Below are 10,645 nucleotides of genomic sequence, written 5' to 3' on the forward strand. Positions count from 1 at the left end.
GTTACAGAGAACACTAGCATTATCTATTTCTTTTACTATCATGGCCAACAAGAGGGGTGAAATGTCACCAAACATGGCTTTCATTTTCGCACTGACTCTCGTTTGCATACTTAATTTCTATCCCACCACCATAGCTCAAGGAGTGGGATATTTCACATCAGTAATGACGGTAGAGAATGATGCAAACGAGCAAAGCAATTTAGAAATATACATTGTTCACGTAAAGCGGCTCGAAGGCCTAGATTTTTGTTAATCAGAAGACTTAGAGAGCTGGTACTAGTCATTCTTGCCAGCTAGCACAGCAAGCTCAAATGAGCCCTCGTCACGGATGATTCATTCGTATCGAAACGTGATCACTGGTTTTGCGGCAAGACTATCACTAGACGAAGTGAAAGCCATGGAAAAGAAGGATGGGATATCAGCTCGGCCCCAGAAAATACTGCCTCTACACACAACTCATAGCTCAAACTTCTTGGGTTTGCACCGGAATTTAGGGTTTTGGAATGGCTCAAACTATGGGAAGGGTGTCATAATTGGAGTTTTGGACACCGGAATCACCCCTAACCATCCCTCATTCAGTGATGAAGGAATGGGTCCTCTTCCTCCTAAATGGAAAGGCAAGTGTGAAAGTGGTATATCATGTAATAACAAGCACATCGGTGCTATGAACTTCCTCAGTGAACCGACACGCCAGCCACCGCTCGACATAGATGGTCACGGCACACACACTGCAAGCACAGCTGCTGGGAACTTCGTGGAAGGTGCCAATTTGTTCGGCCAGGTCAATGGCACAGCGGTTGACATGGCGCCTCTAGCTCATTTAGCCATCTACAGAGTATGCAGCGGGGGATGTCTATTGGCAGCAATGGAAACTGCTGTTGAGGATGGAGTGGACGTGCTTTCTCTCCCCTCGAGGGGCTATCTTTACCTTTCTATTCTGACAACATTGCCCTAGGAGCATTTGGTGCAATGCAAAAGGGCATTTTTGTCAGCTGTTCCGCAGGTAACTCTGGCTCGGAGAATGTTTCATTATCAAATGAGGCACCATGGATTCTAACAGTTGGACCAAGTACTATTGACAGAAGAAAAGTAACTTGGTAAAATTGGCGTACTCAATTTGAAAGCCTGACTATCATTATATACAAGCGGAAAGTTACAAATATGGAAAAGAGAATAAAATCAAATCAAAATAAAGAGAATAAAATCAAATCAAATCAAATCAGAATAAAAATAAAATCCCTAAAAATTAGCCTATATTGAAGACCCAATAAATCTGCCATAATCGTTGAGTTAACTTATAGATAAGATTTCCAACACTCCCCCTCAAATTGGAGCAAATATGTTGACTAAGCCCAGCTTAACGATGGAAGACTGGAGAAGAGAAAGCCTAACAGACTTTGTGAACACATCTGCAGTCTGTTTTGAAGAAGGAACAAAAATAGGATTAATGATACCCGATCGAACCTTCTCTCGAATAAAGTGAATGTCTACCTCAATATATTTTGACCTTTCATGTAAAATAGAATTAGAAGCAAGCATAATGGCTGATTTATTGTCACAAAATAGCCTTGAAGAACCTTTCTGTACAAGACCCAACTCTCCCAAAATTAATTGAAGTCAAAGGAGCTCACAAGTATCTTGAGCCATAGCTCGGTATTCAGCTTCAGCAGAGGATCTAGAAATAACAGCCTGCTTCTTACTCTTCCATGATATGAGATAATTACCATAGAAAGTACAGAAGCCAGAGGTAGAACGTCTATCTGTCTTACATCCAGCATAGTCTGCATCAGTAAAGCATGAGAGTCCAGACTGATTTCCTGAGGCATAGAATAGACCAAGACCAGGGCACGACTTAAGGTACCTCAAAATATGGTAGACTGCATCCATATGAGCTGAGCGAGGGGCATGCATGAATTGACTAATCACACTGACAGCAAATGTCAAATCGGGCCTTGTGTTAGTCAAGTAGATAAGACGACCTACTAAACGTTGATACACGGATGGATCTGGAAGTAATTCCCCTGACTCAACAGAGAGTTTAAGATTGGGGTCCATAGGAGTGGAAGCGGGTCGACACCCAAGCATGCCAGTATCTTGAAGAAGATCCAAAACATATTTTCTTTGAGATAAAGAAATTCCACGACGGGATCTAGCAACCTCAATTCCAAGAAAATATCGAAGAGGACCTAAGTCATTCACATCAAAGGACTTTTGAAGATGAAGTTTCACCTGAGCAATCCCTGAAACATCATCACCTATGATAATGACATCATCCACATATACCAATAACATAATGCAACGACTATCAGAGCGACGTCGAATAAAACAAGTATGGTCTGAGTGGCAGCACACAAAGCCAATGGATAAAACAACATTGCTGAAACGACTAAACCAAGCTCTAGGAGATTGTTTCAGACCATAAAGAGACTTCCGTAGCCTACAGACTTTCCCAGCACACTCCCCCTCAGCCTGAAATCCAGGGGGTGGATCCATATATATAGTCTCAAGTAAGTCTCCATTAAGAAATGCATTCTTGACATCTAACTGATGCAGAGGCCAAGAATGGGCAGCAGACAAGGAGACAAGCAGTCGCACGGACGTCAACTTAGCCACAGGAGCAAAGGTAGCACTAAAATCTTTGCCCGGAATCTGAGTAAAGCCTTTTGCCACCAACCGAGCCTTATACCGATCAATAGAACCATCGGCTAAGTACTTCACATTAAAGACCCACTTGCAGCCAACCGTTTTCTCCTTAGAAGGTAAAGCAACAAGTTCCCATGTATTATTATAGTGTAAAGCATCCATTTTTGTTGTCATGGCAGACACCCAATTGGGATCCTGGAGGGCTTTTGACATAGATCGAGGAATAGAAACGGTCCCAATCTTGCCCAGGAAGGATTTATATGCACCTGAAAAATCATCATAGGAGACATACTGGGAAATAGGGTGGTTAGTGCTACTAGAAAAACCATACCAATTAGGAGGATGACGATCACGGGTAGGATAACGGGAGGTACGCTCAGGAATTGTAAGAGCAATAGTAGAAGGAGAGTTACCTGGACCTGGTTCGGAAGATGATTCTAGCAGGGGAGGTTGAGTGCGATGGCAACGAGAGTAGACCTGCAAAGGTGGAGGGGAACCCTACATGGATGGAGAAGGAGATTCCAAGACAGTGTGATTTTTAAAGAGAGGAACATGACGGGCAATAGGAGAAATCTCCTTCTCCAGATCACAAGAGAGAGAATCCTGTACCACATAATTAGTACTATAAAAAGGAACAGTTTCATGAAATGTCACATTAAGAGAATGATACATATGTTTGGTCACAGGATCATAACAACGATAGCCTTTTGACATAGCAGAATACCCCAAGAAAATACACCTAATAGATTTATCAAGTTTATGACGAGAAGGACTACGGTTATGAAAAAAAGAAGTACAGCCAAAAACATGAGGCAGAAGGTGAAACAATGTATAATCAGGCTGGAGAATCTAAAGTGGTGCCTTACCACCCAAAACTCGACTGGGAGTACGATTAATCAGAAAAGCAGCTGTAAGAACAGCCATGTGCCAATAGAATTTAGGCACATGCATACCACTCAGAAGACATCGGACCACAGACATAAGATGACGGTTTTTGCGTTCAGCTACGCCATTTTGCTCCGGAGTATAGGGGCAAGTGAGTTGATGTAAGATCCCCTTTTTATTAAGTTCAGACCGGAACTCATTCGAAACATATTCTCGTCCATTATCAGAACGAATATTACGGACAATAGTGTTATATTGGGTTTTGATCATTCGAAGAAACTAGGTAAATAAAAGAAACACATCAGATTTTTTTTTCAATAAATAAACCCAAGTACAACGAGAATAATCATCAATAAATGTCACATAATATTGATGTCCAGATAAAACAGTAACTGGGGAAGGGCCCCAGACATCAGAATGAATAAGATCAAACATACTAGGAGCACGACTCATATGAGAAATATAGCTAGTTCTGGTATGTTTAGAAAGCTCACAAACTTCACATTGAAACTTATGGTCCTTACATGCTTTATTTAACGAAGGAAACAATGGACATAGATATTGAAAGTTTACATGCCCCAAACATGCATGCCACAAACTAAAAGTGCGAAAAGAAACATCATAAACACTAGAAGTAGGTAGGACAGAAGCTTGAAGATTCGTTCCTGGTGGTTCCCCAAAGTAATAAAGCCCATCACGCTCATAACCCCTACCAAAAATCCTCTTCGAACAAAGGTCCTGCAACAAACAGTGATCTGGTAAGAATATAACTGCACATTGGAGGTTTTTTGCAAGCCGACTAACAGATAAAAGGTTAAAGGCAAATTTAGGTACATGAAGGACAGATGAAAGAGTAATATCAGGAGACAGACAAACATCACCCTTACTGTGAATGTAAGATGTAGAGCCATCCGCAAGATACACAGATTGGGTAACAGGTATGACATTAGAAGAAAAAACTGATAACTCACCAGTCATGTGATCACTGGCCCCAGAATCCAGAACCCAAGTAGGCTGCTTGGCCTTAACATGAAATGCAGTAGGAGTACCTGTAGCAATAGTTGCAGTGGGAGCAGTTGAAGGAGCACTAACTCTAGAAGCAAGGGAGCTAAGCTAGTCTTGGATATGCCCAATCTAAGACTGAAGCTAGCTCAGTCCAGGAAATATAGTAGATCCACCAGTAGTAACAGGAGTTTTTGCAACAGCCGCAGTACGAGAAAAACCAGTTCCAGATAAACAGTTCCTAGAAATTTTTTGCTTCAGTTCAGGATGAAGTTTGAAGCAACGAGCCTTAACATGTCCAACCCCTCCACAATGGTGACAAATAATCTGACCTCCAGAAGCTCGTGATCCAAAGTTGGCTGCAAAAGCTATACTATCCCCAGCAGGCTCAGACACTGGTGCAGGAACAATTGAGGGCTGAATTAAACGGTGCCTACGTGCTTCACCATCAACAGTAGCAAAGGCTTCCAACAGGGATGGCATTGGTGATGCATTCAAGATCTGAGACTTTAGTGGTTCAAATTCTGAGTGTAATCCCATAAAAAACTGATAGGTATGCTGACGATCAAGACGTTTGACAAGAAGAGAGGCTGTCTCAGAAGGAAATTCACTGAGAGGCTCATATTAAGCTAGTTCCTCCCAACGAGATCTCAAATACCCAAAATAATCAGTTACAGACAAATTCAGGCCTTCCTGCGAGGCCTTAGTAATATCTTGATATAATTCAAAAATACGAGCATCATTCCTAGAATGAGCATACATTTGATTCAAAGCAGTCCACAAGTCATTAACAGAGTCATAAAATATGAATATATTATAAATGCGTTCCTCCATAGAATTAAACATCCATCCTAAAATGGTGCAATTGTCCATATCCCACTGAGCATATTAGGATCTTTAATATCTGGCTTATTTTCAGTACCCAAAATCCACCCTAATTTGCCTTTTCCACCAACATAGAGGCAGAGGGAACGAGCCTAGAATGCAAAATTACGACCATTCAACAGCACACTAGTAACTCGTTGAGCCGGTGTGTGTTGCGCCGAAAAGAGAGTTTCTTTATTATTACTTGATTCAGCCATAATATTAAATAGATCAATTCAACAGATTATCAATAATTTCAAATAAATGAGGAATAGACCTGATTTTGATCAAACCAAGAAGTCCGAAAATGCTGCTGAATATCCCGGCAGCCCCAAAAAATTACAAACACGTCTTCTGACCCTTAGTGCATGAAAAAGACTAAGGGAATACCCCTACAAGGGTCGAACCTAGAGGAGATTGACTCCCCCTAGGACTGTCGCAACAACAACCTGAAAAAGAGAGAAGGTCTGTGAAAAAAAAATAAGGAAGGGGCTGTAACGAGATAGAGAGAGATATTAAAAGAGGCGGTGAAAGAGAGAGAGATGGGGGAGGCGTAGGTTTGAGGCTCTGATACCAAAAAGTAACTTGGTAAAATTGGCGTACTCAATTTAAGAGCCTGACTATCATTATATACAAGCGAAAAATTACAAATATGGAAAAGAGAATAAAATAAAATCAAAATAAAGAGAATAAAATCAAATCAAATCAAATTAGAATAAAAATAAAATCTTAGCCTATATTGAAGACCCAATAAATCTGCCATAAACGTTGAGTCAACTTATAGATAAGATTTCCAACAAGAAGCATAATGGCAACAGCATTACTTGGAAACGAAGAGGCATTCAACGGTCAGTCCCTATTCCAGCCAAGAGATTTCCCACCGGAGTTATTGCCCCTTGTTTACCCCAGCATCAATGACACTGCATCATGCAGTCGCGAAGCACTGAACAACACCGACGTAACAGGAAAAGCAGTGTTGTGTGAGAGAGGTAGTGACCAAACAGTGAAGGATGCGGGCGGTGCTGCCATGATACTCATGAACCAGCAGACATACGGCTATATAACCTTTCCTAGAATGCATGTTCTTCCAGCAACGCAGGTGAGTTATGATGAGGGAATGAAGATCAAAGCCTATATAAACTCATCCTCAACACCTACTGCTACGATCGTGTTCAAAGGAACTGTAATTGGAGTAAAATCCGCTCCTATGGTTACTTTTTTTTTTTCATCCAGGGGTCCTAACTTGGCAAGCCTGGGAATTTTGAAACCGGACATTATTGGTCCCGGTGTGAACATTCTAGCTGTATGGCCGTTCCCTGTTGAAAACAATAGCAACACAATATCCACATTTGACATGCTTTCTGGCACATCAATGTCTTGTCCTCATCTCAGTGGCATCGCCACATTGTTGAAAAGTGCACATCCAGACTGGTCACCGGCTGCCATTAAGTCGGCGATCATGACTACTGCTGATCATTATAACCTCGATGACAAGCCCATTGTGGATGAGAGAATGCTTCCAGCTGACATTTTCGCGACTGGGGCAGGCCATGTGAACCCATCAAAAGCAAGTGATCCGGGGCTTGTGTATGACCTCAAACCGAATGATTACATACCTTATTTATTTGGTTTGGGTTACACAAATAGAGAAGTTGGAATCATTTTACAACGCAAAGTGAACTGCTCTGAAGAATTAAGTATACCGGAAGCTCAGCTAAATTATCCTTCATTTTCAGTTGTGCTCGGGTCTAATGCTAGTACATACACGAGGACAGTGACAAATGTGGGTGAAGCTAGTTCTTCCTACACTGTTGACATCCTTTCTCCTCCTGGTGTTATTGTGACTGTCAACCCAACTAGGCTCGACTTCACTGAGGTCAACCAACGGCTGACATATAGTGTGACATTTACCCAATCAACTACCCAAGGTGATACCCCCAATATTATTCAACCATTTCTGCAATGGGTTTCTGCTAACTGTGTTGTTAGAAGTCCGATCATGGTTAAGTTGGAGTGAGAAGGTGGAAGTGTGGCAAACAAGCAGTTTAGCATTGTGATTTTGTGATGTGGATTGTCTGTCTGCTCAAGTTTCCGAGCCAATCAAACTGATTAGGAAAAACCCAACATTTGGAAAATCAAAGTACTGTTTGCTCCTTGTGGGCTTGTTTCAAGCCCTCTGTTTGGGCTGCTTCTCTGTTTCTTGTATAGTGTTCTCATTTCTTTGAATAAAGCTTTGATTTACCAGGGAAAAAAAGTATTGTTATACATATATTAATCAAGGAACAAGCAACTTAGTCACTCGTCACTTGAATTATCAACGCAAGTGGATTTTATCAAAATAACGTACTATTTTTGTTTTTGACTTGAGAATAATCGGATGATCCCGTATTCCATAAGGATCTTGTGTTCAATAATTTCTGTGTGTGTGAATCAACACATTGATCATATAATTAATTAAATGTTAGACATCATTAATTACAAATTTCATTTGATTTAATTTTTTTCACCAAAGAATTTTTTTTTGGTGTACTAAAAGCCCTGAAATAGATTAGGGAGGGTGCAAATTAGGAATTTTATTAGTAATGGGTCCTTGTGACCAAAATTTAGGACCACAATCATCTTTTTTATTGTTACTAGTATTATATATTATTATTAAGTTGGGTGCATATAATTTGAGGGGTAAATAACAATCTAAAGCTATTGCATCTTTTTTTTTTAATTATAATAGGCTGCAGTACAATAACCAAAGAGACATTTAGTCAATTAATCAAAAAGTGTTGTGAACGTGGGCTCCACACCTTGCATCATTGCTTACATCATCTCTTGGAGTAGTGAGCAAGTTTATTGCATTGGCTTATACTTGAAGCTAACCCACGGATTGAATGTCTATAAATAGGCATCATGTGTATGAACTGAAGGGGTAATAAGAAATGATCTCTCTCTCTCGTTCTGTCTCTGTATCTCTCTCTCTCCCTGCACAAGTTAATTTACATTTCTATATTAAAGATTACTCAATAGATAGACATATATATTCATCACACGTTATCAGCACTCGGCTCTATCAACTGAGAAAAAAAATTCTATTTTTCTTTCTCACTTCAAAGGGTAAGAAAAATAATTATTTATATTATACTGTTATTATTCAAGTCTCACATATAATTAACATTGTTGAGCCTGCAGTCTCGCAATTATTTATTTATTTATTTATATTAGAGTATTTTTGTCTATTCCTTATAGAAAATTAAATTGCTGAACCCGAAGTCTCGCAAATACTAAATTATTTAATGTGCAAACTCGAAGTTTTGCATATATTAATCTACTGTTTGTGAGCCAGAAGTTTCACAAATAGTCTTTGCGAACCCGAAGTTCTGCAAAATTTGTGAGCCTGTAGTTTCACAAATATTTGGTACTCTTTGCAAACCCGAAGTTTCGCAAAATTTATTGGCCTAAAGTCCAAATGAATCTGAAATTCTTTGACCTGAAGTCATTTACACGGAGTACCCTTACAAACCTGAAGTTTTGTAAAATGTAGAAATATAAATTTTATGTGCCATTTAGTGTAAACATATTTTGTCTTTTTGTTATTGTTTTGTTTACTGAAAGCACATGACTAACTTTTGACATTATATATTTACTGACAAATCACATTATAGTGACTGCAGTATTTTTATAATCTCAAATTGATTATTCTTTTTGTGAAATAATCCTAACTATGTTATTTTATCATTTATAGTTCACAATGTCAAATCTTACCAAGTTTGAATTTGTGGCACTTGACATCTCGGGCAAAAACTACTTGTCATGGACCCTTGATGCCGAGATTCACTTGGAGGCCATGAATCTCGGAGAAACAATTAAGGAAAACAATAATGCGTCCCTGCAGGACCGTGCAAAATCCATGATCTTTCTTCGCCATCACCTCCATGAGGAACTAAAAACAAAGTACCTCACGGTTAAGGATCCACTTACACTGTGGAAAAATTGAAAGAATGATTTGAGCATCAGAAAACTGTGATCCTTCCGAAAGCTCGCTATGACTGGATCCACCTGCGATTGCAGGATTTTAAAAGTGTAAGTGAGTATAATTCAGCCTTGTTTAAAATCAGCTCACAATTGAAATTATGTGAAGAAAAAATTACTGATGATGATATGTTGGAAAAAACATACTCCACATTTCATGCCTCAAATGTGCTCCTGCAACAACAATATAGAGAGCGCAGATTTACCAAATATTCTGAGCTGATTTCTTGTTTGTTGGTGGCTGAACAGAATAATGAGCTTTTGATGTAAAACCACCAGTCCCGTCCCACTGGATCTGTACCATTCCCAGAAGCGAATGTGTCATCATTTCACGGTCATGGACGTAGACGTGGACGCGGACGTCGTGGTGGTCGCAATAGAAATAATTATAATAATCATGGTGGTTATAATTCCTTATTGGTTATCAGAAGGAACTCCACACCGTCCCACCAGAAGTGGAATTCAAATGCGACCAAGCAGGCAAAAGAAAAAGCTTTGCAGAACAAAGCTCCTGAGATATATGATGACAAGCCTTGCTATAGATGTGGAATGAAAGGTCATTGGTCACGTACCTGTCGTACGCCCAAACATCTAGTTGATCTTTACCGTGCCTCAATGAATGATAAGGGAAAAGGAAAGGAAATTGAAATGAATTTTGTGGATGACGACTTAACAACTGATATTACTCACTTTGATGTTTCTGACTTCTTTGCTGATACTAGTGGTAATAGTGATCATTTGATTGGTGATGGAAATATCCATACCAATTAATGTGTCATTCTCTAGCATGTTATCCCTTGTGTGTTTTAGCTTACCTATATCAATATGTCTCTATCTAGGTTGTACTAGTATGTTTTTATTTTGGCTATCTTGCATGTAAATCTAGTTTGTATTTCAAGTTTGAAGTAATGAAATATATATTTTGTGTGTATGAAGAAACATGGATCTGACTAAGGCATTGACTGTACCCAAGATAAATGGTGAAGATATATGTCTGGCAGACAATGCAACAACACACACTATACTCCGAGATAGAAAATATTTTTCAAGTATAACATTAGTTGAAGCTCGTGTCAATACAATATCAGGTCCAGCAGACCAAATTGAAGGCTCCGGAAGAGCTATCATTGTGTTACCATGTGGAACACAATTGAATATTAATGATGCTCTATACTCTACAAAATCCAAAAAAAATTTATTAAGCTTTAAAGATATACGTCTCAACGGTTAT

General features: G+C 39.4%; 1 protein-coding gene and 1 pseudogene across 1 annotated transcript; both read left to right on the top strand.

Annotated features, from left to right (window-relative positions):
* Positions 1-163: 163 nt before the first annotated feature.
* Positions 164-7,411, top strand: LOC132309816 (subtilisin-like protease; annotated as a pseudogene).
* Positions 7,412-9,133: 1,722 nt separating this feature from the next.
* LOC132309817 (uncharacterized) lies at positions 9,134-10,185 on the top strand. Its single transcript, XM_059808088.1, has 2 exons — positions 9,134-9,346; positions 9,694-10,185. The coding sequence occupies exons 1-2, from the start codon at positions 9,134-9,136 to the stop codon at positions 10,183-10,185; spliced, it is 705 nt and encodes a 234-aa protein (XP_059664071.1).
* The last annotated feature ends 460 nt before the right edge of the window (positions 10,186-10,645 follow it).

Source organism: Cornus florida, unplaced genomic scaffold (genome assembly GCF_030987335.1).
Source record: "Cornus florida cultivar Cherokee Brave unplaced genomic scaffold, ASM3098733v1 CherokeeBrave_3.0.0_Hap2_Chr05, whole genome shotgun sequence".
NCBI classification, from domain to species: domain Eukaryota; kingdom Viridiplantae; phylum Streptophyta; class Magnoliopsida; order Cornales; family Cornaceae; genus Cornus; species Cornus florida.

Excerpts from the sequence above, each read along its gene's own strand:
- LOC132309817 (XM_059808088.1), top strand. The coding sequence starts at position 9,134 with ATGTCAAATCTTACCAAGTTTGAATTTGTGGCACTTGACATCTCGGGC. Across the intron at positions 9,347-9,693 it reads TAAAAACAAAGTACCTCACG|TCCCGTCCCACTGGATCTGT; the intron begins GTTAAGGATCCA and ends TAAAACCACCAG.